Source organism: Falco punctatus, assembly GCF_963210335.1.
Source record: "Falco punctatus genome assembly, chromosome: 14".
NCBI lineage: Eukaryota > Metazoa > Chordata > Aves > Falconiformes > Falconidae > Falco > Falco punctatus.
Window position 1 is genome coordinate 20,942,465 of NC_137594.1, and position 25,402 is coordinate 20,967,866.

The 25,402-nt window shown below is 51.2% G+C and overlaps 3 protein-coding genes across 5 annotated transcripts in view; 1 reads left to right on the plus strand and 2 right to left on the minus strand.

The window, feature by feature from the left end:
- Nucleotides 1-1,430, minus strand: part of HSF4 (heat shock transcription factor 4) — a gene marked incomplete at its 5' end in the record, with an annotated part of 26,606 nt that extends 25,176 nt beyond the window's left edge. The window contains one exon of the mRNA XM_080411139.1: nt 1,308-1,430. Within this exon, the coding sequence (XP_080267265.1) occupies nt 1,308-1,430 (123 nt within the window). The remainder of the gene's footprint in view (nt 1-1,307) is intronic.
- On the minus strand, nt 489-9,072 carry FBXL8 (F-box and leucine rich repeat protein 8). 3 transcript variants are annotated; one of them, XM_080411153.1, is made up of 3 exons: nt 7,262-9,072; nt 4,661-4,881; nt 489-4,135 (listed from the first exon to the last, which is right to left on the minus strand). In XM_080411153.1, exons 2-3 carry the CDS (start codon nt 4,822-4,824, stop codon nt 3,160-3,162), a joined length of 1,140 nt encoding a protein of 379 aa, XP_080267279.1. In that variant the 5' UTR covers nt 4,825-4,881; nt 7,262-9,072; the 3' UTR covers nt 489-3,159. The 3 variants fall into 3 exon arrangements, with proteins under 3 accessions (XP_080267279.1, XP_080267277.1, XP_080267278.1); XM_080411151.1 differs by lacking the exon at nt 7,262-9,072 and adding an exon at nt 6,704-7,243; XM_080411152.1 differs by lacking the exon at nt 7,262-9,072 and adding an exon at nt 5,963-6,697.
- A 14-nt stretch (nt 9,073-9,086) lies between these two features.
- On the plus strand, nt 9,087-23,911 carry TRADD (TNFRSF1A associated via death domain). The gene is made up of 5 exons (XM_080411161.1): nt 9,087-9,667; nt 11,923-12,074; nt 14,661-14,938; nt 16,655-16,847; nt 18,132-23,911. Exons 2-5 carry the CDS (start codon nt 11,933-11,935, stop codon nt 18,437-18,439), a joined length of 921 nt encoding a protein of 306 aa, XP_080267287.1. The 5' UTR covers nt 9,087-9,667; nt 11,923-11,932; the 3' UTR covers nt 18,440-23,911.
- The last annotated feature ends 1,491 nt before the right edge of the window (nt 23,912-25,402 follow it).

Consider the following 25,402-nt stretch of genomic DNA (forward strand, 5'->3'; position numbering starts at 1 on the left):
TCATAGGCCCTTGAAGGTCCTATTTTCTAAGAGTTCTGATTACATCCAGAAATCTTAGGCTTGCACACAATTTCTCAGCTCCTGATGGACAGAAGAGGATGAACATGGGAAACATGGGAACACGCAACATGAGAAACTTAGACATCCAAAAGCCTTACCAAAACTTCCCAAGAACATAGCTGTAGCCTGAGTTAGGGTGCAGGGAAGCAGAGCACAGTGGTGGTAGGCAGTCGAAAATAACCATGGGGTGAGTGTAAGAGAGAGCGGACTGCTTATGCATTTTATAAAACCCTTCCTAGATTGAAAGCCTGGATTTAAAGCACACCCCACCAGAACCTGGTGGTTCTCAGAGGATGGCCATGCAATACCAACATCAGAAAGCAACCATCACCTTGGATAAGAATGCAGCTCAAATCCTACCTCCAGTTTTGAATGAAAACTCTGCTGGACACAAATGCAGGGCAGAAAGGCTGCTTTAGACTTCCCCCCCCCCCCTTTAAATCTGCTTTTGCTATAGAATCTTGATTTTGGAGAACAAGTTTATGCATACAACTTATCTGATAACTCCCTGCGAAAGACAAATCACACTATTTGTAGCAAAACTTGGGTCAGAAGCACAATGTAGTATCAAAATGCTGTAGGAGGGGGACAAATAAATCATTTGAATTCTCTGATTGCCTCAGTGACAAACAAGAAGCCAAAGCAAAGCAATCTATCCCTATGGAGCTGCACAGACAACAGATACACACACCACCATGATCATCACACAGAATTGTGGAAAAATCGAGCAAAGCTCTTCCAAAATGTGATTCTGAGTGCCAGCTTGAGATCTCTTTAAATTATAGGTTTTAGCCTGAGGTCTGCATGCCATTTATCAGCTGCCTTCTCCCAATATGTGAAATAATATAAACAGCAGTGGAATTTTTTAAGAGCTTTGCACCTTTTCTAGGAGATTTCAGGGAACTGCCGATTCAAGCAAGGTGAAAATCCTCTCTCTTCAAGAGTCTGGATTTTTAGAAGATTCGACATTAGACACCCTTTAAGATGCTTCAAGCGAACTGTGGAAATATTGCTATTAAAGCACTCCCAATCCACTCATCCCTTTGAAACAGAAAAGCCACAGTATTGAAGATAAATAATATTAAGTACATCCAAAATGCCCCCAACAAACTCTGAGCCCTTTCACCCTCCTGGTTAGCTGGCCAGCATTTCCAAACCAAAGGTGCTGTGCACCGCAGTACTGAGGCCTCGCACTCGGGTTTTTCCCGGTGTCGCCGGCACTGACACGCAGTAGCCATCGTACTTACAGTGCTCCAGCAGATGAGGTGGTTCGTTTCAGGATCTTCCACCAGCGTCCAGAGTTTGGTTAGGAAGGCTGGCACATTGCTGGAGTAGCCATCCATCACCAGAGAGCTGGGCGAATCCTGCATCGTTTTTCAGTGTCCTGGCTACACTAACCCCATCACTCTCGGCGTGCCTGCCTCCCTGCACGCGCCTGCCTCCGGCAGAGAATGAACCACGGAATTTTATCCCAGGCCAGTGGAAAGTAGGCTCCCAGGGAGTCACATCAGCAGTGCTGCTCACACTCTTAAAAACTCAGCACAATGCGATGGCATCACCAGCCCCGGAGAACAATACACAGAATGAAAATGCACTGCAGCCGATCTCACAGAGCTGTGAATAAATACGCAGCGTCATGCAAAGGGACCACGTGCTGCACACCTTATGCTGGGAGGTTAGCAAGTCACCGGAGCGAACCCTGCTGAGAGTCTGTGGGATGCCCAGGCACGGCAATGCCAGGTTTGTGAAGGCACCTGAATGGTTATTTTGGAATTTTCTTGCCCTAAACTTTGGCCAGCACAGATGTACAAAGGCTGGCCAGACCTCAGGGCTGCACATCTTTGGCAAGGTTTTGAAAAGTCAAAACTGTAAGCTGGTTTGGCTATGGATCTTATGTTATTTGTCAAGAGAAATGATTTGGCTCTCGGGTGAGAAGAGAGGATGATAAAAACAGCTACACAGGGAATCTAGATGACTATATGCTTCATCGTTATTATTATTATTATTATTATTATTATTATTATTATTATTGCTTTGTGCCAGGATCATTTCAACTCAGAAACTCCTCTTCCGATAACATTCACCAGAATCTTTGGCACACCAGAGCAGCACATCCGTATCCTAATTCAGATGCATGGTAACGCATGTGAATGCAGGTATCGGGTGCAAAAACTGTCACCACTCTTGATTCTCCTACGAAGCACTAAGAATATAATAAAAGCAAAGGTCTTTGCAAAGGGCATTGAAATTTTAACCTGGAAATCCACATTTCTGAGCAAAAGAAAAGCAAGACGGACAAGGGGATTTGCAGGCCATGTGCCTTTTATTACTATCTTCTGAATATTTTTCCTTAAGTATTTTTCTTCCTGCTTGTATTTTCTAACATAACTCAGCTCCTGTTATAACCCTCCAAGCTGGGAGTTACGTGACAAGTGGGTAATGGGTGAGCTCACCATCACTGAAGTGCCGGAAGAGGAATTATCAAGGTTAGGGTGGATTTTCTACCAGATGACCGCAGTTCATTGCTGTAGCTCACGGAATCTGCATGGCTGAGTACCCCACCGGGCAGAAAACAGTTGCTTTGAAGCTGCCACTTCCTTAACAGTCTAAGTGGTTGCTGGATACTTGACAAAATGTGCTCAACTTTGAGATTCTTTTAAAACATAAAATCAAAATTAAATTTTGCTGAAGTCCTCAGGAAAAACCCACAAAGGGTAAACTCGGCATTCCTGCTGAATAAAGAAGCAGAGAAGAAAAAAGACATGCCCTGTATACCCCCATAAAAATACCCCCAAACAAAAACCAACAAAAAAACCCCCCAAAAACCACACCAAAAAAAAACCCCTGCACGACAAAAAAAAAAAAAAAAAAAGGCAGGGGGCAATTCTATTTCTCTGTATAACCCTTTCTCTATCACATTTGAGTGTAAATGCTTGGTCTGCAGAACAGGTGCGCATCGCCCGTAACAGCCAGGGCGAAACAGCACGTTCTCCGTGAGTGCGGAGGGCATTGTGCAGCATTTGCCTTCTGCTCTAAATCCGCTGTCCCCATCCCCCTGCAGACCCCCAGGGATTTCCCCAGGAGGTCAGAAGAACCTGGTCACTGAACCGTTACTGGTTTCCAGGGGTGCCGTTCCTTGGTGACCTTCAGCGTGTATCGTTTCAGACCGGGGCAGTGCGTGAGGAACGCATCTACCACCTCCTGGCTGACCACGCAGTAGCAGTGGATCTCCAACAGATTTCTGCACTGCCTAGCCAGATCGACTAGTGAGGCATTTAAGCCCTCCGAGGATGTGGTTTGCAGCATCAGCTTCTTTAAAGTACTGCTGTAGCTCTGGGTGACGAACCTAATCTGATCGACCATGTAATTATAGGTATTCAGTTGCAGCGTGCTCACAGGTATGTTCAGCTTCAGGATCCGTGGTATTTTGCAGGCAGGGACCGTATGATCGAACTCCAGGTCTACACAGAGCTGAGGATGCTTCTGACTTACGGCAGCCCAGAGCTCTTCTGAGATGACCGGTATATACTTGTCCAGGCGCTCACAGAAAATGTCTAAATGGGTGAAAGCTGCTCTTCCAGGCTCGAGCAGCTCCTGGAACACATCGTCAGACAAACTGGCGTAGTAAACACCCAAGGCCGAGAGAGTGGGACACGCTCTGAGAACTTTCCTGATGGTGTCTGGTGCCACGTTGCATACCAGGGTGCGGTTGTTGATGAACAAACTGTGCAAGTTTGGGTTGGCGGTAGCTAAGAGTCCGACCAGCTTATCGTCGAGAGTGAAGGGCATTTTTCGAAAATCAATATGCTGAAGATCTATCTGGTTTTTCGTGTCGCATATATTCCGTATGCTCTGTAGGATGTCCTGGCCAGAGTAGAAATAGGGGTTCTCTCCATGGCACACAATGCACAGCTGCTGCAGTTTGTGGTTCTGTTTTGCCAGCACATCCAAGATGCGTGTCACATTCCTCCGGTTGACCTCCTTGGACTGGTCAAACACAATCTTCAGGTGTTTGATTTGGCTGAGGAACTGGAGCAGGCTCTGCAGCATGCCTTCCTCATCCTCTGAATCACAGCTGGAAGGGCAAAAAAACCTCTTAGTCACCATGAACATTGAGCTGAGCAGCCACAGAGCAGATACCCTCCTTTACTAGTGTTTCTACAAACATTAACAGATGCGCCAGACATTTCTTCTCACTTGATGGCTGCAGAGTCACTGTAAGGCCAAACACTGGTCAGGAGATGAGAAGAGTCATTCCCAGAAAGACCCATCAGAGAATTAAGTGTCATGACAAGGATAACTATTCAGGAACTTTGCCTCTTGCCATTTTCAAATGGCAGCTTAAAACCACAGACCTAAGGATGCAGTATTTCCCATAAAACCCAAATCCTAAGCAGCAACTGAAAAAAACCCAGCATACAACACAATTTTCTTTATTATATAAGCAGGTACTAGTCACGTAAGAGATCATCATCACACATAGAAGCCACAATGTCAATAAGGTCATAGCAGAGTGCTGGAAATGTTTGACAGGCACTGGAAACAACGATCTGGTTATTCCTGCAAAGGTGCTCGGACATCAGAGACCCATTCCTCTCACCTGATCTCTGTGAAATGCCACACAGAGCTAGAAGAAACAGCTGCAGCCCATTCTCTGCAAACCTGGAAGACTGTGTATCTGTCTCGAAGGGAAAGGTAATAGAAAATCTGGATGAGGATTTCTTCCGGGATGTAGTTCCACAGCTGTGGAATGGGAGCAGGCATTTTGCCGATTTAAAAATGGCAGAAACTTCCAAACCCGCAATTAATTCTCAAAAGTCCCTGTACAGAAAAAAGCAACAAACAAACGAAAGAGACAGACACACGCATTAGGATTTATTTCACAAATCAAACCAATGCAACTGGATCACAGAGGAGGTCAAAATTGTTTAAAACTTGGAATTTCACCAAACTGAACACAAAAATGGGGGCAATCTGTTGGTCGATTGTTTTGCACAGTTTTTTTCAATCAATCCTAAGAAGCTGGGTGATACTTTCCAAGAATTAAAGATATCAGATCAAAGCCTTAGTGGGGGACCAAAAAAAAAAAAAGAAAAACAAAAAAAGAAAACTTCTTTTTTTCCTGCAGTGAAGTTTTGCTACTCTGAGTAATAAAAATGCAAGGGAATTTTCTAGTAGTGCTGCCCTGGTGTTCAAAAAGCTGATACAGATTTCTCAAAGTGTGGGGGAAAAAAACCCACCCTCTTTGCAAGCAGAAGCTCTGCACAGAAAACAGCCCCATGTATCCATTATTTACCAACAGTGAAACAGAAGGGCCTTCAGCAGAAAGCAGTAGCTCAAGGACGGTGGTCCTTGCCTGGGATGAGACGTGACAGTTGGAAAAAAATACTTTATTGCTGTGACTCCTGTCTCAGAATTTGCATTTATACACATCAAAATGAAAAAGCAAATCTTGAACTATAACGCAAAAGCGCCTGGGAGGAAAGCTGAGCGTAGCATCAGAGCACCACCTAACATTCTCATCCATCTCTTTCCAAAATGCTAGATTTCTGCACAAATAAAACTATTGATGCAACATTTATTTTTTTCTAACCCTCTCATAAATCGGCGAGGGGTTGTTAAATGCAGACATTGCCCTTCCCAGGCGAGCAGTGGGGCCAAGCCTCATCGTCTGGCCCCGCAGCTCACGGCATGCCCCTCGCCTTTGGAGCCCTGGGTCCTGGAGTCCCCGTGTTATCTCAGCATCGTGGGGTACTTTAAATGAAAACCTGCCCTTCTGGATATCCTCAAAGGAGGAAAAGAGTTGAAAAACATGAAGCAAGTACGGAGTAGCGATGCAAAAAAGCATAAGGCAGAGAGGAACACGCTTTTCTAGAATACAGCGCTTTGAAGCGTGACTCACTCGGAGTGCGGGGTGGCAGCAGCAGAGCAGCTACGCTATCTTATCTGCCATCGGATCCGTGACCACCCCCTTCCACCCAGCGCCGGCTGGCACAGCCAAGTGACACCGTCCTGCTTCCTTCCTGGGACCTCGCTCGCGTCTCTTGCCACTTGCTGACAAGAACAGCTCGGACTTGGCTTTTCTCCCTGTAGCTGCTTTTAACGCTGGCTGCGATACACGCCTGCCCGCGGGCTCTGCGGCTCCTCCGTGCCCTGCCTGCGATCCCACGTGTTCAGCTCTTCGGCTTCCTTCCTCGGAGCCTGCAAAAGGGACCGTGAACCCCTCAGGAAGCGGGGGTGCACTCCCAGCTGTGGCCATGGCTTAGGGAAGCTCAGAAATGTGACGCGAGGGCAGGGAGGCGGGCGGAAAGGCGACGTTATTAGCGTTATTAGCGTTACTGAGTCAGTGGGGTGCACGGCCTGCGCGCGGCGGGCTGCTGGGGTCCGCCTTGCCCGCCCACCCCGGCGAGGGCAGCCGGGTTTGGGCCAGCGCCGGGGGGCCACGGCGGGTCCCCGTCCCTCACCCAGGGTACGGCGGAGGCCTGTGGGGCCCGCAGGCCCCGAGGAGGCCGGGCAGGCGGCGGCGGCGGCTGGGAGCTGGAGCGGGAGCAGCGGTGCTGTGGTGGGGGGAGCCGGTGTGGGGGAGCCCCAAGCCATGGCACCCCTCCGGGCTGGGGGCGGCCTGGCGAGGGGCGCAGCGTACCTCTGCCAGCAGAGCCCGTCTTCCTCTGCTGTGCTGCCCGCCTGCAGCCCGGAGGGAGGAGCAGCGCAGGAGATACCGAAAATAACAGCCGAGAGAGGCGTGTTTTCCCTGCCATGGGGTAGGAGCCAGGATGCTGTGCTATCCTTTATGGGAACGCGCGGATGGCCAGTCCTCTCCTCTGCCCTCAGCACCCGCCCCCCCCCAGCTACTCAACACCCCCTTCCCTGAAGGCCCCCAGCACCCCCCTTCCACACTGCAGCCTGAGGGAGCCTGTTGTACCCCAACCGCGCATCCCCCACACACTCGCCATCGCATCCCGATGCAGCCGCTCCCCTCACTGCCAGCTCCGCTTCCCAAACAGGAGGCTCCAAGTGCTTGCCTTGATGTCACCCAGCAGGATGCTCCCCAAAAACAGGTGCCCAGCAAGGCCCAGCAGGAGGACAGTGGGTGGCAGCTGCCTCGGCCCTTTTTACCCTCTCCACATACAGCGACCAGAGCAGCTTCAAGGAGAAAACATCTGGGGGACCCGGGTGGGTGATGGTCCCCACAGCAACTTACCCTGTGCTGCCTACCTGGCTCTGGGAGCCAGCGCTGCTTCAGCCCTGGGTTTTGTAGGTTGGGATGTCTGGGCTCACTGAACCCCCTTAACCCTTAAACGCATGAACACACGAGTTGCTTCTTAAACTGGCAGCGAGTTAATGCCCGGTTTGCAGAAGCGCTGGTACCATCAGCCCTGCTGGGACTGTGGGTGCCACCTTACCGCTCATCTAGAAAAACGGCAGACAGATTTTAACATAACAAAGGAAATGCAAAACTTAATACTGTCTGTTGAAATAAAATTCAACACCTATAAAGACAAAATTATGAACATGTAAACACAGCTTTAGTATTCAGAGCTAGGGAATCTAGCAGCAAAACAATTTGCATATTATGTAGTGCAATGAACATTTGTTCTTAGAGACCCCCAGTCTTAAAACTACTTTGAAGAGAATGGAATCCTTACAGGAAAGGTTTTAAAAATGTCCAAGATGTAATATCCCAAATTAGTAGGTGTTCACCCACTACAATCTAACAACTTCTCTATGCAAAACTGCTTTGGATAACTGACTTTAATAGCTCCCCAGCAGCAGGATCCAATGAGGCAGATTAAACCTAAGAGATAAGCAATAAGCCAAGAAAAGTAGCCCAGGAAACCAGAGCACCCAGGAGAGCCAGTCTGAGTTAACCCCTGCAGGGTTTATTTCAGTTCTGGTTTTCCTTTAGCAAACAAATGAGTTTATATTGTTAAAATACTGTTGCTGTAAAATAGCATTAAATACAGATGTATTTTTAAAAATATAGATGTATATATAAAAAAGTCTTTCATAATACTTTCTACTTTTGCTTGAAGTTCAGTTGCCCGGAAAGTTTGCACAAACCGGCTGCCAAGCCAGAGTGACGGCAGCTAGCACGTGGGCATGATATCTGGCACAGCATCCCATGCCAGCTTCTTGCCAGCTGGGGACAAACAAGGGAGCTGCTGTCACCCCTCCGCTCCTGGGAGAGCATTTATGCCAGACAAAGGCAGCCTGGGCAGGAGGCTGCTGCCTGAGGTTGGGCAGTGGAGATGCACACCCAGCTCCTGGCTTTGCTCGCCATGGAACCTCCCATGGAGTCGAGAAAAGCTGCTTTGCTTTTTCTACCTGCCCCGTTCAGTTTGTCAGAGGAGCACAGCCGCATTAGCAGCCTCAGCTGGTGCAGAAAGAGGTGGGACATAATTCAGGTGTCACCACAGGGAGGACTAAGCCAGAACACCCAGCTGATCTTGACACCATCACCTTGCCCCTCAGGCAGTGGGGCCCAGCCCAGGTGTCCCTACCTGCTGGCAGAGCTGGGTGTCACGCCACTCTGCATTCACTAAGCAGCGTCCCAGAGGTCCCCTCCATCACCACTGCTCTCTCAAATGGTGCTGCACTCCCTGCACGCTTCTTCTGGGAGCTTTCCTCCATCACCCAGTGCACCCTTGGGCAGCAGTGTCCTGGATTTGACTGGAGAAGGAACCCCCACCTCGTTAATCCTTCTCCCCTCCTGAGCAAACAGCACCCCTGGATGCTGCTACAGATGCTGCCCAGTCTCTGTGTTCCTCAGCTGGGACACCTTTCTGCTGCTCAGTAATTATTAACCCAACCAACCTTCACTTTCACGGCTCACTCTCGTTAGCAGCACCACAGGGAAAAAAAAGCTGGTGAGCCCTGGCAGAGACACCCCAGCCTGGCAGGGCCATCACCTACAAGCTATGGGGGTTCCCAGGAACCCCCCCTTTCCTCTGCCTGCCATGGGCTGGGGGCACATGCCCTGTCCCGGCCGGCTGCTTGTGGGCAATGGGGGGCACTGGGTTGCAGTGGGGGTTGCAATGGGGAGCACTGTATTGCAATGGGGGGCACTGGACTGCAATGGCGTTTGTGGCTGTTTCCCCCCGCCCCCCTTTTTTTTTCCTTTTCTTTGGGGGTCTTTTTCGTTTGTTTTGGGGTTTTGTTGGTTTGTTTTTTTTTTTCTTTTTGGGTTCGGTTGGGTTTATGTTTTGGGTTGGGGTTTGGGGTTTTTTTGGGGGTTGTTTGTTTTGAGGTGCTTTTGGGTTTTGTTTTCTTTTGGGGGTTTCCTTGGTTTGGGGTTTTTTTGGGGAGATATTTTTTGGCTTTTGCTTTTGGGGTTTTTGGTGGGGTTTTATTTTTAGGTTTAGGGGTTTTTGTTTGTTTGCTTGTTTTATTTTGGTTTGGGGGTTTGGTTGGTTTTTGGTTTTGTTTTGTTTGGTTTTTTTTTTTGAGGGGGGATATGTTGGGTGGGCTTTTTTTAGTTGGTGTCGGTTTGGTTCGGTCCGGGCCCCGCCGTTCCCCCCGGCCCGCCCGGGCCGTGCCGGCAGCAGCGGGCGGCGCCGCGCAGAGGCGGAAGCGGCGGCGCCGAGGCCGGGCGGCGGCGGGGCACAAGGTAAAGCCGCCCGGAGCCGCGGGGGGGGGGGGGGCCGGGGCCGGGGCAGGACCGGGCCGGGGGCCGAGGCCGTGCGGGGCGGGGGGGCACCCCCAGAGCCGGCGGGGCAGCGCGCCCCGGAGCCCCCCGTACAGCCCTTGCACGCCCGGCGTGTGGGAGGGGGCGCGGGGGCAGCGGTGGGTGCGGGGGGACTCGGGATGCTGGTGCCCCGCGTGGCTCCGGGCTGGCAGGGAGCGCCTGGGCGTTTGCGCCGCAAAAGGGGAATCGTCCCGTGGGTGAAATCCTGTACACAGCGCGCGGCTGTAGTTTTCGGAGATGTTCCTTGGGTGCCCCTTACCCTCCTTCCGCAAGGTGCTGGGAGATGGGGGCCCGCATCCCGGACTTCCCGGGGGCCAGAGGCTCGGACCAGACCTGGGATGCAGCAGCAGAGCATCCTCCTGGGTGTTTTTTTTCCTTTACGAGATCCTTTTCTAAAATGCTTGTGTGATGTAGGAGCTCATGGTCTGGAAACGCTCCTGCATCCCACAGGTGCTCCTTGCACTCCCATATTCAGTGTGAATTTTACGATTTGTTTATTATTTCCTGTCTTTTCTGAACAAGCTGCCGTGCTGGGCGCAGTTCAGGGTTATAGCAGGTAAACGGGGTGGGACGTATGTTCCAGCGCCCTGTTGGACGTGCTGCAAGGGATGGAGATGGTTCTCAGCCTCAGCCACCACCTGGAGGAGGACAGCCTGCCCATGGGAGTCATCCTTCTTGGTCTGACAGCCCCTGGTGACAAAAAACCTGCACGCCCACAATCTGAAGGACAGCTGAAGGGAGGGACAGTGTCACGGCCAGCAGTTGAGCTGGCTTGGCGGACACGGGAAGGCTGTTGGGGTTGAGCAGTGGGGCAGAAAGCAGGAAGGAAGAGATGCCCACGGGGAAGCAGCTGAGGATGTGATGGAGGTCCAGACAAGCAGCTGGAGAGAGGGCAGGACTTGGGACTGGGGCTGAACCAGAAGCCCCAAATGACTTGTCACTGTGGTGTGATGGAAGGGCTGGCTCCCAGCACCGCTCTCTGTGGAGCAGTTTGGTGTTTTGGGTTTTTTTTTTTTTTGGGGGGGGGGGGAGTCGCAGGGACCAGCTTGCTCATGGACATGCCCAGACAGTTTGTGTACCCACCAGAAAGGAGAGGTGGCCATCCATGCCTGTCTCCAGGGCTGTCAGATGCTCACCAGCTGCCACAGCCCCAGTCCGGCATTGCCCAGCCTAGCACAGCTCTTCCATTCTGCGATTCCGTAGCCTGGGAGGTGTTTTGGTCCGTCTTTGCCTCAGGAGCAGAGTTGGGTGCAGCCGCAGCAGATGTAAGGTTTGCATTAGCTGGGCACTGAGGAACAGGTGTGATGAGAACGGAGCGGTGGATGTGCTGTCCTCCACGTGCCTTGCTGCAAGAGACAAAACGGTGGGAGAGGATTGATAAATGAGCTAGTACGTAAAGCAGAGGGATAGTCCTGGGTCACAGAATAGTTTGGGTTGGGAGGGACCCTTAAAGATCCGTTGAGTCCACCCCCCTGCAGTGACCAGGGACACCTTCATCTAGACCAGGTTGCTCACAGCCCGTCCAGCCTGGCCTTGGATGTCTCCAGGGATGGGGCATTGGCCACCTCTCTGGGCAACCTGTGCCACTGTTTCATCACTGTCACTGGAAAACATTTTGTCCTTATATCTAGCCTAAATCTACCCTCTTTCAGTTTAAAACCACTACCCCTCATCCCGTCTGTTAGTGTCCTGCTGCTCTGTAATGTGTCCTTCAGTGAGGACAACCAGGGGACCGGGACCTTGGGCAAAACGCCTCTGCCTGCAGTAGGGCTTCAGTCCCTGTGGCTGTGCCAGAAGCAGGACTGCTGGGTGCTCCCTGGAGCACCCCAACGACGTGTCTTTAGCCTTTTCCAGCTTGGCTGGGCACTCAGACACACGAGGACTGAAACGGTTTGCTTCAGGGTCTCTTTGGACTATGAAATGAACAGAGTCCAGTGGAAAATGAAAGCAGAGCTTTGTGAGTTGCTGTTGGGACCCTGTGTCCCGCTGTGCTTTTACAGAATAACAGCAAACTCCTCAAGGGTGACGCTTGCTTTAAGAATATCTCCAGCCTCCTCTAGGAAACAAGGGTAAATCCCCATGATCCCGCCATGCTTGTGCTCGGTGTTTGCTGCAAGTGCTCCCCCGCCGTCAGGCCCTTTTCCCTGTGCTCTCAGCTCACCTGTGTGGTTTCGTAGGGCGCTGAAGATGGCAGGCAGCTCCGCTCCTTGGATCGGCAGCGCTTATCTCTTCCTCCAGTCGACGTGCAAGAGCATCGTTCTGCCGTCCCTCTACGAAAGCTCGCAAAAGAAACCCAGCGTGTTCAAGGCACTGAAGCTGGCGTTAGCAGGTACCCATCCTCGCCGGTGTCTTGGTGTGCTGTCTCATCCCTTCACGCAGTGCCGTGCTTTGCTTTATTCTCGCGCTCACGGGTAAGGAAGGTTGGCGCCTGCTGTATTTAGTAAAGACAAAGCGGAGCACATTCTGCAGAGGTCTGCCGGGGCGGCTGGGGGCTGGAGCACCATTCCTGTGAGGAGAGGCTGAGGGAGTTGGACCCGCTCAGCTTGGGGGGAGAAGGCTTTGGGGGACCTACCCACAGCCTGATGGTACCTATGAGGAGGCGAGATGGAGCCCAGCTCTTCACAGTGGTGCATGGGGAATGAGAGGCAATGGGTGCAGATTGAAACGAGGGGTAGACACCAGATCCAGGGACAAACGTTTTCCCCATGAGGACAATCAAGCAGCTGCCCAGCGTGACTGTGTGTTCTCTCCATCCTTGGGGGTTTTCAAAACAGGACTGGATAAAGCCCTGAGCAACTTGGGCTGACCTCGGGGCTGACCCTGCTTTGCATGGGAGGTTGGGCTCGAGGCGTCCTGGGCTTCCTTCCAACTCGAACTGTCCTACAAGTTATCCTACTTTATGAATGTTTGTTTAAATCCATTTATGTAAGAGGGGAAAAGATTGCAATTGCTAGAAAAGAAGATTTAATTTCTGTTTTTATACCACCACAGAAATGTGATTTCTGCTTTGAGAAGCCCATTTTTAAAATTAGCAATAGCCAGTATAAGTTCTTTTCTGATATAAACAGCCACAATTACATTAGCTTCAACTGTATGTAACTCTATTTACATCAGAAAGAGACTTGAGATGCAGACGGTCATAAAACTGTTTTTCTCTATCCACCCTTGCACCAAGCTGACTGCAGAATAGTTAGAAGGGTTTATCTTACTTAGCTAGAGTGACTCTCACTGCGTTCTTTACCAGTCTCATACACCTGAGCCTATATCGTTTAATGGGGCTTGTGTAACTATTTTGTAATTTCTTCTGGCAATCGTGAGTCGAGCCAAGTCAGGCAGTTTATCCAGTACAGACCTGCTCATCTTGCAGCTCGATCCGGAGCTGGAAAGCAGCAGGGAGCCCGACGCAGTTGCCTGGTTAGGCTTGATTTACACTTGCTTTGTGTCGCTGAAATGTGAATCTGCTCACACGTTTAAGGGAAAGCCAGCAAAAAGACTCAATCCTACTGAGCTTATCCAGACCTGAAAAAGCCATGAAATCGGCAGCTCCCTGAAGCGTCATGAAGAAACATGCGCAAAGTCCTCTCTTCTGCAGTGGCTTCACAGCTGTCATGTACAGCATTCGTAAAGGTTTCCAGGTCTGTGCAGCTTTCCCCTCCCCAGCCCTCCTACCCTGCTATGGAAGCTCGTGTTTAACCAACACTCAAGAAAAACAAAGCCCGGAGGAAGAGGTAGAAAGACGTTTCTGGTCAGCCACAGTGAATTCAAATGCCTCCCCTAGGTTCCTAGCCCCATGTCCCAGTGACACATCTGGCCTGAACTAAGCTTTCTGATGCAGCCAAGGACTCGGAAAACCCTGTAAAGCCACTGTTAGATCACATACTCCGAAATCCCAGGCTAATTGCCCTGCCTAACGTGGCGCACACGAGTCTGCTTTGCCTTGGGGTTGTCCTCCGAGCTACGCAACGCACGGTGCGGGGCTCGGCGGTACCCGCCGCGCAGTGCCAGTGGGAGCTGGTACCTCTGCGCGGCGGGGGGGAGGGGGTTAATTTGGGTCTGGAAGCAGTTCAGGCAGCCTCCCACAGGCCTCTGCTGTGAGAGCAAAAAAAAAGAAGAGAAAAACACGTCCTCTAAACTGTCATCATCAGCATATAAAATCCCTGTGGAGACAAGGTCAATGTGCACAGCTAATCACAATGAAATTTTGCTGGGAGAAGGAAGAACGAAGGCCTGGACAGTTTCTGCTGTCAGCGTGGCTCATGCTGCCCCTCCACTAATGTTAGAGGGCACGTCCTCAGCTTCTCCTTGCTTAGGTTTTACCATTAATTAATTCTCTGTGCGAAAAGAGTTTAACAAGTCAAGGCCCGATCTCAAGCAGCCCAATTCCCGTGTCTGGACCTATCACTCGCCACTTGTGAGATGTTTTGAAGGCTCAGAGCCAGCCAAAAGTTACCTCTGGGCATGGGGTGGAGAGGAAACACAGGATTTTTTTCCAGGACCTTCATCACTGCATGAAAGTCCAGTCACAAGGACTGAAGACTGTCTGAGCACTGAGCTGAACTTTCATCTATAAAACTTCCCTGTGCTGCCAGTTTAGCGTAGTTTTCCCAGTTTTCTGTCTGGGAAATGGATCCTCAGACTGAACCCCTCCCCTAATAATCTCAGCGTTGAGATAATTACCTGGGGTGCAGCAACATACGGCCTCCGTTGGCCACCATACTTCATGGGGATGGATGGTGGCAGGGCAGCAAAAACTTGCTCTTGGTTTTACGTACAGGTTTTTCATCCCAGAGGATGTGGTCACAGGGAGAAGAGAATTCAAAAGCCCCCCCCTTTGCAGGCTTGGTGGTGGGTGGGAGTGGGTCTGGGTTGCATGTCTCATGCCTGGATAGTGAATCTGCTCACTTCTCCCTGCCAGACTCCACCGGCAGCGTGAACGGCGTGGACATGCTCAAAGTGCACTGCAGCCACCCACACCTGATAGTCCAGCTCAAGTTCTGCAAGCAGGAGAACTGCCGCCGCTTCCTGCGGAGTTACCGGGAAGGAGCGCTCCAGCAGTCCCTCCAGAATCACCTCCAGCTCTCCTTGGCCATGACCACGGTGCCTCTCGAAATGGAGCTGAAGGCTGGCAAGGAACACCTCGACGACATGCTGAAGGATGAGGATCGCTGCGTGGAGTGCATCTACAGAGAAAAGGTGAGTGGGGGAGGGTGGGAGGCCAGGCAGCAACGAGGAGCAGTAGCACGGGACTCGGGAAGGTGCATGCAGGTCTTGCTCTGCTGCAGCATGCTGGGTTGTTGACTTCTTCCTCCTTCACTTCTTGACTATAATGTGGAGAAACAGCTCTGCCCTTCCCCAGAGCAGTGTGCTTTTCTGGAAGGGTGACAGTTACCTAAAATAGCTTACAGAGATTCTACGAAATCCCTGTGGTTTCTGTGTATAACAATTAGCATGGCTGTTACCACCGCTACAATGAAGAACTATAGAAGGTGCAGCTGAGAGCATGAGCAAGCATGCCTTGATACACCTGCGAGGCAGGTGGAGAGGACAGGAGTCAGTGTGGAGCAATCACTGCTCAGCACCTTTGTCCCCTGCCTTGCCCACCACCTCCTCCGAGCAAAGCAGTGGTAACTGCACCTAGAAGCGAGCGTGGGTGCAAACACTCTGCGCATTAAACCAACAACTTGTGACAGAGTGGGGACAAACAGCATCTGCTGCCAGCAGAACGTGGGCTGCCCTTTTGAAGGCAAAGTCTCTCTCTCAGAATTGATATCCAATGTCTAGCTCATTGCATACTTTGGCCCTGGCACTCTAATCCTGCTAGCAAGAGCAGTGAGGTCTGTCATCTCACCACAAAACCAAGGCACTTGATGTGATTAAACTCATTGCCTTTCCCCTCTCCCTCTTTTTTTCCACCTGGAACTAGCAATACCTTGTAGCTCTGGTTCCCTCTAGATGGTCCTGAGAAATAGGTACTCACCATCTGCTTGGGAAGATGAGGCACAAGAGTATGTTTTGCCACGTTGCTTTTCTGCAAGCACAGAGAACGAAGTGCAAACGTTTCAGCCCCGGGCCAAACCACACGTGATGCGCCGTACCCTGTCAGCCTCTGCTTGCGGCTCCCTCCCCTCGCTGAACTAGCGGCCTGAACAAAAGAGATGGGCTTATTCTCAGTTCCCCCAAACTGACTTAGCCTGGCTTCTGCCTGACAGTGCCACAGTCAAAGATGTCCCTAGGGCACAGCTGTCAGTGGCCGAGGGCACTGCTGGGTGCTGCTGTACGCCAGCTAAGCGCTCGACAGAGCACTCGCCAGGTTGGACTCTTCCTTCCCATGTGTTTTGCTGCTTTTACTCCTTTGCTCGTTACCTGCCTTCTGGAGGTCAGGCTAGTTTTCTCTTGGTCAGTGAGAAAAACTGGCTCGGAGGGGATCCGGGAGCAACAGCACTTAGGTAGTGGAGGGGCAGAGAGGAGAAGGGGCGTAGCAGGAGCTGCCTGCTGTGGTGGCCGTGAGCTGCTGGATCAGGTCACCCTGTCCTGTGGGCCTGACCCTTACATGGGGTAAGTCAGAGAAGCCACGCTGCCTGTGGTGCCCCCTGAGTCTTGCAGAGGGCTGCTGGAGGTAAATGTGGACTCGTAGGAATTTTGTGCAACTTGTAAGCGCTCACTGCTGCACGTGAGAAACCCAGGGGAGGGAGATTGCCTGTTTCATATCACATCAGAGAGAGAACCTCACACGTTTACAGCCAGAACTCCATCAGGCTATTTCGTCTGGTCAGTTCACAACTGACACTATAGCTGCCTCATTGCTCCTCTCTTGACACCGTCATCTTAGGCTGCGCCTTCCAGCTGAACATCTCCAGCTTTGCAAGGCGGTGAGCCTGGCAGGCGTCACTGACACTGTTTGCATTGCAGCCTGACCGCCTGCGGGATGAGGAGATCACGGAGCTGGAGGAGTGCCTCAAGAGCCTGATCGTTCACCAGAGCATCAACAACAACACGGCTGTAAAAGACTGCGCATCTCTGCACTCCCCATCTCTGCCTTTTCCGTCTCAAGGCAGTTCCCTTTCCCCGCAAGTCACCTTCATCTTTCAGGGACAAGAGTTCGGTGAGTAGCTGGAACTGACCAGGACAGCCCTTGGTCTTCCTCGCCTCAAAGCCCAAGAGGGAGGATTAACGTGACTACGTATTGGGGTCTACCTCAGATGCATCAAGGATCTCCCAGCATCCCATAAGGAAGGAATTCCAGCAGTCCTAAGATACTGCCATACTGCTTCTGCTCAGGCTTCAACCTGTTTTTTTCTTTTCTGGGGTGGCACAGAACCAGATGCTTCAGAGCCTGTGTCCTTACAGGTTCCTCACATTTAAAAACTCCTTAATACTGAAAGGAAGAACACAGATTAGCTTCTCTTCCTCCACATCATTTTGTTGAGGTGAGTTAATATCGTAGGTGGGGTCAGGCTGGGAAGGTTGCTGTGGGCACCATCAGCCCTGCTGTCAGCCGGGATGGATTTGTCCAGGCTCCCTGCAGTACGTCAGCTGTCTTCGGGGTCTGTCCCCTCCAGAGAGCTTTCAGACAGTCTCACATAACAATTTTAGCTTGAGATCAGCTAGATAATTTCTGAGCGTGCTTAAGCTGCGTGTCCATTCTGCAGTGCTAAACAGCCAAGGAGAGAGCTCCTGTGTTGCATCCTGAGGATGCTTAGGCAGGGGACAGGGGACGTGGTCAGAAAGGTCTTGCCAAGTTGATTTTGAAAGGCTGAAACAAATAAAAGAGGATGTCTATCAGAAGAAAAAAAAGAAAAAGAAAAGGAGAAAAAAGAAAAAAAGCTCTAGCAAACGACGGGGCAGTCTTATACTGGGGGAGGAAAAAATTTTTTAAAAAAAACTATTGCCGAGCTTGCAGGGTAGGGGCAAGCCCAGACACTGGCGTTGTGGGAGGATTTCAGTAAGGGAAGGGCCCGAGCAAGGCAGAGGGCTGGGGGCGGACGGCCACGGGCGGGTGAACGTGTCACCGCGTGCTGCAGCTCCCCACTGAGGCACCAGCGCCGGGGACGGCAGGCGTGCGGGGAGCGGAGGGCAGGAAGGTGCGAAGCAGCGGGGCTTCCTCCGGCGGCCCCACCTCCAGCGGTGGAGGAGCATTGTGGGGGCGTGCGGACCCCCGGGCAGGGTGGTCCCTGTAGCTTCGCTGCTCTGGGACCCCAGGCAGGGCTGCCCGGGTGCTAAACCACCGGAGGACAAGTAGAGCAGCCCCGCAGCAGTTCAGTAGCACACTGTGGGCGCCGAACAGGCTCCCTGCTCCGCGGAACGTTGAGCCAACCTTGCACTGGCCCAAGCTGCCTCACACCAGCCCTGAAACCTCCGTGTTTCACCTGCCCTCTGTCCCTTTCAGCCAACAGAATGCTCACGCCGGATGACCACCAGAAATTTGCCAAGCTTGTGTCCAAGAAATGGAAGCAAGTGGGTCGCTCGTTGCAGAAGAGCTGCCGGGCCCTGCGTGATCCCGTCATTGATAACCTGGCCCTCGAGTACGACCGAGAGGGACTGTATGAACAAGCCTATCAGCTGCTCCTCAGGTTTATCCAGTCGGAGGGGAAGAAAGCCACGATAGCGCGGCTGATCTCAGCCCTGGAAGAAAATGGTCTCACCAGCTTGGCTGAGGAGCTCTTGGGCCTCCATTCCAGCGAGGACTGCTCCTAGAGCCCACGGGGTCATGGCATCGCTAAGGGCTTTCTCGCTTTAGCTAGTGTATGGGACTGCTGCCAGCGGCTGGGAATGTAAAGCCCTGAAAATCACCGCAGGTTTCCAGGTAGGTGGGAATGGCCGGGGGAGAGGTTCTGTGCTCGCAGAAGCCAGCACGGACCTCTGATGTCCCCATTATGTGTCCAGAAGTCAACGTTACTTTCCCATGAAGTGGTGAGAGAGGCTTTCAGCCTGACTTCCCTCAGGACTGAGCCGTCACAGGGAAGAGCCAGGCAGTCAGAGAGCCCTGGGGGAGAGCGGGGGAGAGGAGAGAGCAAGGAAGGCACCTCGGAGAATTCCCCTGGGAAGCAGGCGATGCCACCGTTTCTTAGGCAGTGGCCCAGGCCATCACCTAGAGAGCTGCGATAGATTTCTTATATTGAAGACATTTTTACCCTCAGGCGTGACACCAACCGAAGACAGAGAGGAAATTAAGGAAAAGTCAGTTTTACATTATTTTTCCTTCTTCACATGAGGAACAGACACCTGCAGCAAGTGCATCTGCCCTGCCCTACTGTGGTACAGCTCCTTCCCACCTCTCTCCACCCAAAGGTTTCCCTTTTACCTGGGACAGCCACAATCTTCCACAAAGCACCAGATTGCTGCTGTAGAACAAATTTCAGGCTCGGAACAAGCCATCCGAACAAACACAATTTCGGAGAACGATTCCCAACTCCTGGTTTGTGGTGGACAATACTATTTTGCCTGCATCGCGCTCAGCTCTTTCCCACCAGCCCGAGGGCACCTGTACCTGTGACAAGCAACACGCAGTGCTGGAAGGAAAATTGTCACCTCATCAGCGAGTTACCTGTGGAGTGCAGATGGGAGCTGCTGCTCTGAAGTGGGTCGCAGCACCAGATCCCATCCTGAACCCGGTGACCAGCTGGCTGCTAGTGCCTTCGCTCGCTTCTGGACCACGTACCCTCAGCCTGCTGAGTTCACCGGAGAGGATCGCTCATGCCGTCGTGTCTCACGAGCATCGGGATCTGCCCAGAGCCTTTCCCTGGCGGTGTTGTCACTGTGTGACAGTGGGGCATTAGCTGCTGTGCCTGGATTTACCTGCCCTGATTTCGAGGGTAAAAATGGCTTAAAAGACAAAGCACCCAAGCCCCAGGGCTGACTTGTGCTTCCAGTTCTGCTGGGAGATGCCAGCTCTCTCCTGGTACGGGCGATGCAGACTACAACAGAGCGCAGTTTACACCTTTGCCCATAAAGCACAGAGCAACACGTGTCTAGCACGGCACGGGTCTTGTGAAGCACAACAGCTTGAGTACCTTCAGCATATTCCCAATGCTTTCCTGATAGGTTTTTACTTACCCTTTTCCATTAATCCTATCCCTCTTCGTCTTTGCCATCCGTGGGAATAGCCGGTGGGCCTTGGAAATCATTTCAGATGTCGAGGGTGGTTCTGCCAGCACACGTAAAGCCCGTGTGGGCACACACATAGCAGGCCACTGGCAGTCATGACAGGCCCAGCTTTCAGTCAAGCCCTGATGGCCTTTTAAACCACAACTCACATCCTAATCCTTCACGGGAGCCAGAGCTGTAATTTGGGAGGGAGGAACGCAGCCTTGGGCTCAGGTGTGGGCTGGGATCTGCTCCCACAGCTGCTGAAGACCTGGGGGAGCAGGATTTAGACGGCCAGCTTCTACCCAGCTGGGGTCCACAGGCGAGCTGAGCATCGCCTTCCTCAGTGTCAGCCTGAGGAACCTGGCTGTTTTGCTGCAGGTTTGGGATCCCCAAGGTTACGTACACAGTGTGGAAAGGAAACGGAGGGGGTTAAAGGTGGGGAGCATGTTCGCGAGGTGTGAATGAGTATGTTTGCGTGCTGTCCTTGACTTCATCCTGGCACTGTCTCTACAAAGACTGTGGCTCCGTGACCTTTCATTCAGCTATTCTGGGTCTGTGCTGTTGCAGTCTCATCTCCCCCGTTCCTGCTCCACGTCCTTCCCTCTCCCTTACAGTAGTACCAGTGCTTTTCCCAAAATGAAGCAACTATCTCTCTGACAGTGTTGCTTTTGGGACCAGCATGCTGGAACCATACTCAAAGCATTCGTTTTCCTGCCAGATCCCAACTGGGGAACTCTTCAACAGCAGCCCACCTGGCAAATGGTATTTAAAAAAAAAATTACAAAAAAAAAGATCAGAAACTTGAAAATTACTTTAACAGCAATAGGGTTTGCTCTTGATTTTGGGAAAATGATTTTTTAGAAAACAAGGTCATATGCATAGCCTGCTGTCTTGTTTGTAGTCAGTATTTCTAAGCTATTCACATGCACAACTTTCATACACAGTTATAAGGCAGCCCCTGAGCAGTGAGAACTCCCAGCTTTTATAGTATCTGTTAATGCTCAAAATAAGAAAGGCTTGTTATTCAGCATCTACTTCAAGTCCAAAAAAACTTCTTTGCTGCTATTACTGTATTACAGAGGACTAAGCACGAATGCTTTTTTTCTTTAATGCAAACCTTGGTTCATTTTATTCCTCTGCCAGCAGTTGGCATATGCGCTTCTTCTTACTCACAGATTCCCTCTCACATGTGCCATTAAGTGCTGGAGCTTCTGGCAACCTTCCTGGAATATCATAATCTTTAACAGTATTCACAGGTGCCTTCATTACAGAGACTCAAAGGAAAAGGGTTTTCCAGGGATATTCCATGGTGGAATTGTCTGGAGCACATGGCATGGTTTGGGACCGTAGCAGTGGCTGTTTCATACCATCTTTTCCGTGATCAGTCATCATCATCAGATGCAATGAAACCTCGATTCTGGTCTCAGGTGGGCTCCTTCCTCCTAAAAAAGAAGGGTTCTTTAGTATTACCTGGCACAAACGTAGAGACAATTTTCACAGAAGCCTTAGAATGAGATAGATCAGTTGGGTCGTGAGTACAGGATGCCATTTGCATTGATTTGGCATTTGGCTGGGGCTCGACTCTGAATTTACTTCTGTTTTACCCAGAAGATTTTACAGCGGTTTTACACCAGGGTGCAAAGACAAGGGAACTCGCGCCCGCGCAGGGCAGGCAGAAGCACTCACAGAGGAAAAAAACATCAGCAGAGATTTGTTGAAGAAATTGGAGGCATGTCTACCTGGGATGGTAATGCAGTGAGTGGAACTGAAGAAGGAGCTAGATGCTGGGGGTACTTGCTGATACACCAGAAACGCAGGGCTATACACTCGCCCAAGGGCTGAAATTAGCACCGCAGCGACTGCCTGGCTGGCATGCTGGTGGAAGGGGAGCACACTCATGCTTTCTTCCTTGCGTATGCACAGTTAGTTGCACACATACTGCGCCCACTGGGATGCCAGGCTTGCAAGCGACACTCCCTTACTGCTGTTTATCCAGATTAGCTAATGTCTAGTGCGTGAGATAAGCCACGGGCAGTGCTGCTGCTGGTGAACTTGGCTCTAGCCCCTAACAGCTCTTCTCTATGTATTGAGAGATGTCTGGGGGGGCGGGAAGTAAAAAATCAGGGGGGTTGCCATGTTTCAGAATCGAATATGCAGCAAACCAGCAGATGATTTTAAATAAATATGCTAATCACTTGCATATAAAAAAAGAAATGGGCAAAATATAAAACAAACAGCAGAAACCAGGCCAAAATGTGCTTACAGGAAGGGATCCAAGAGGGCTTTTTTTGTGGTAGATTGTTTTTGTAGTGTTAGCAATGTTTCAGACTTGAAGGAGGCTCCTTTCAGTCTGTCAGAAGGAATAAAAGATGCATCCAAAGGAGAAATTGAATGATTTGGTTTGACATAGCTGAGCTATAGTGTTCAAACGGAGAGCAACAAAAAGGAGGGCGAAAGTTAAAATGCTCACCAGATACACTTTGACGTGAGGCATCTGGCAGAAGTAAACCTGAGACTATACCCTGATACAAAATTGTCAGGAAGGAAGGAAAAAAAAAAAAAAAAAAAAAAATCAAGCCGTCCTGGAGGGCAGAGTCAGTGAAAGACCAACTTTAACCCTCCTAAATACTTGTTAAAAACGCAGCATAGATTAATTTGTCTGCTGAAGACGAGGATGCGCCACCACGGCAGATGGGGAACGTGCTCTCTTCCAGCAGCTGCAGGTCTCACATGCCACAGCTGCTTGCAGTGGGCCACTTTATCAGGTAAAAACAGCACTCGACTCAAAAATAAGGAAAGGCTTCAGCATTATTGATCGGATGCGCCTGAAAATCATGAGCCAGACCTTAAAGAAATCATAGAATTTTCTTCCAGGTTTACATAGCCAGGCAAATTACAAATGAATGTCAAAAGCTCACAGCGACGCTTTTCAGGTTTCCGTTTTCAGCTTCAACCCTACCATTGAAAAGCTACCTGGATTGTTTTTAATGCAAAGCGGGGTGCTAGTGTCACAGCATGGCAGGGTGCAGAGCTTGGGGGAAAAACGGGAGCCTCCAAGTGAAACGGTTTGCTGGAGCTTCCTAGCTGGGAAGTCTTGGAACTGCATCTGTTTCGAGATTTGGGAGGAGCTGAAGCAGAAAGCAGAGCATGCTTTGCGCCACTGTCAAGATATGGAAAACATAAGGCCTGAAAAGCCTGTAGGCTTCGAGCTGAGGGGAGATACGTGTTCAGAGAAGGCACGGGTGGCTTGGTGCGGGTGCTGCTCCAGGCAAACGTCTTCTCCCAGTGTGATGCAGTCGTGGTGTTTTTCCTTACCTGTTAATTTTGCCCTTCATTTCAAAATCTGGTTCAGCACTGAGAAGCTGTCCTGCTGCCTGGTTCACCATGTCACCTCCTCTCTGTGGCTTCAGAAGGTACCCTAGGGCCACCTCCAAGTCACACCCCAGCAGCCGCCCTCGGACCCTGAAACCAGAAGTGAGCATGTGCAGCAACGCGGAGCATCGAATCCACCGACACTGCTGAGTTGGTGTGGCTGAAAATGCTGGTGTAGCCGTGAGCCATCGGCATTGTGCACCTTAAACCAAGGAGACACTGGGATGGGAATCGAGAGGGTTTTTCACTCTAACCCACATACTGGAGTGTGTGCATGAAATCGGTGAGAGACACTGCTTCACACCAGACAAGGGTCTGCTCGTTTTTGTACAGAGATGAGCTCCACCAGTGAGGTAATTTAAGGGCTAGAGTCCAAAACTGCATATTTTTTTTTTTCTTCTCTGGGTTGAATTTTAAAGCCACTGAAGGGATTTGGCCCTCCGTCTGTAACCGAAACCTGTAGGAGATGTGTGGTTACGTCCCTTAGTCATCAGTGGAAATATCCCTTGCTGACCTTTGAATTCCAAATTTTCCGTGAGACTCAGCATCAGGTCTGGATCCCGTCTGCAGCTGTGGGCTGCAATGCCATGTGTAAGCGGGTCTACGACAGTCAGTCTCCAAGGAATTGTCTTTTATAGAAAAAAGCACTTTGGTCTATTTTTTTTTCTCCATTCTTTTTTATAAATAAATCTGTGCTTTTGATGAGAAGTGCCTCAGAGACTTTCATGAAACACTGAATGTGGTAGTAAGGGGTTCGCTGAAGTTCTGGCCACGTTGGCTACCGCCAGCTCTCAGAGGAGCATCCAGCCCAAGTGTGTGGATGCTCACCAGGGTCCTGCCCACAGTCACACATTTGTGCAGCCCCACCAAGGCTGCTGCCCCACCTGTAGGTTAACTGCTCTGATTTCAAGCTGAGACCAAACTAAGCTGCCACATTCCTTCAGGTTCCAGCTCCTGCTTTGATGGGCCCTTTTTAGCAAACATGGCCAGAAGGGAGCTTTTCCCACACGGGGCACCAGGCAGCCCTCTCCCTGTGTTTCTTTCAGTGTTATGGTACCTCTGGGACTCCTCCAAGGCCACAGCATCGCCGTGACCCCAAAGCGCCTTGCTGTAAGTGAGCTTTCTCACGAGGCTGCCTGCTCCGTAGGTGGGGAGCCAAGGACTGTGGACACGAAAGTTTCTCCAGCGGCTTTGCACAGGAAGCCACTGGCTGACCTGACAGCTGAACCCGGGGAAATTCCTTTTGCCAGAAACTGGAGCAGAGCAGGATTTCACCCTGCATCGCTTGCATCTCGGGCAGTACTTGCAAATCACAAGAGCAGCCCTTCATTATTTGCCACAAAGCTGTGTTCCAGCTGCGTGGCTCGGTGCCAGTGGGAACACGGTGGCAGGGAGCAGGGCTCTGCCCTGTAGTGGGTGGAAGGAAGCCAGCATACCAACCTGGGGCCAACAGGGTTGATCTACTGATGAGGATCAACAAGATCCTTGACGCAGTCTTGCAAGGGAGAGTGAGGTGCCATGGGACAGACCGAGGGCACCTTGGCTGGCAGTGAGAAGAATGACTCAGGCCAGGCATCAGTGCCCAGGGAACAAGGTACAGGTGAGACAACAACCAAGTAGAAGCACCCATGGAGAAAACTCCACCTCCCAAGCTCCCCCTCAAGCCATAGCAGCCACAAAGGCACCGCGCAGCAATGAAAGCCTCTGTCCTCACCCTTACCCTGTGGGAGCAAGCAAAACGGCCACAGGTCCCAAAACGTGGGTGAGGGAATGGGATGGAAATACCTGCTGTGAGTCCCTGCTGGTTTTGGGGAGTGGTCCCCCTCGCTCCATGGCCAGCCCCTCCGAGCAAAGGCAGCTGCTGCTCTGCTCTTCACCTCTGTGGCCATCACCTGCCTCCACACGGAGGAGGCATAAAAAATAGCCTGGGGCTGCGGCGAAGGATAAGAAGTACCTTGAGTTGGCACAGGGAAAGCATGAAACTGAAGAACATTTATGGCCGAGGTTTCTGATCAGCTGCAGTGTTTAGCGAGGAACTGCTGCGTTTCAGAGAGCTGCAGATCATGAGGAAAGGGCTTTTGCAGCCTGGAGTGCCTGAATGGGGGCCTGAGGTTTGTTCACCAGGAACCCATCCGTACAGCAGCTCTTCACGGTGACATTGTGGTCAATAAAGCAAAACGTTGGAGCTGCAATTAAAAA

Coding starts and splice junctions, on each gene's coding strand:
- TRADD (XM_080411161.1), top strand. CDS start 11,933: ATGGCAGGCAGCTCCGCTCCTTGGATCGGCAGCGCTTATCTCTTCCTC. Junction 12,075..14,660: donor ACTGAAGCTGGCGTTAGCAG/GTACCCATCCTC, acceptor TCTCCCTGCCAG/ACTCCACCGGCAGCGTGAAC. Junction 16,848..18,131: donor CTTTCAGGGACAAGAGTTCG/GTGAGTAGCTGG, acceptor TGTCCCTTTCAG/CCAACAGAATGCTCACGCCG.
- FBXL8 (XM_080411153.1), bottom strand. CDS start 4,824: ATGCCTGCTCCCATTCCACAGCTGTGGAACTACATCCCGGAAGAAATC. Junction 4,136..4,660: donor TGGCATTTCACAGAGATCAG/GTGAGAGGAATG, acceptor TTGCCCTTCCAG/CTGTGATTCAGAGGATGAGG.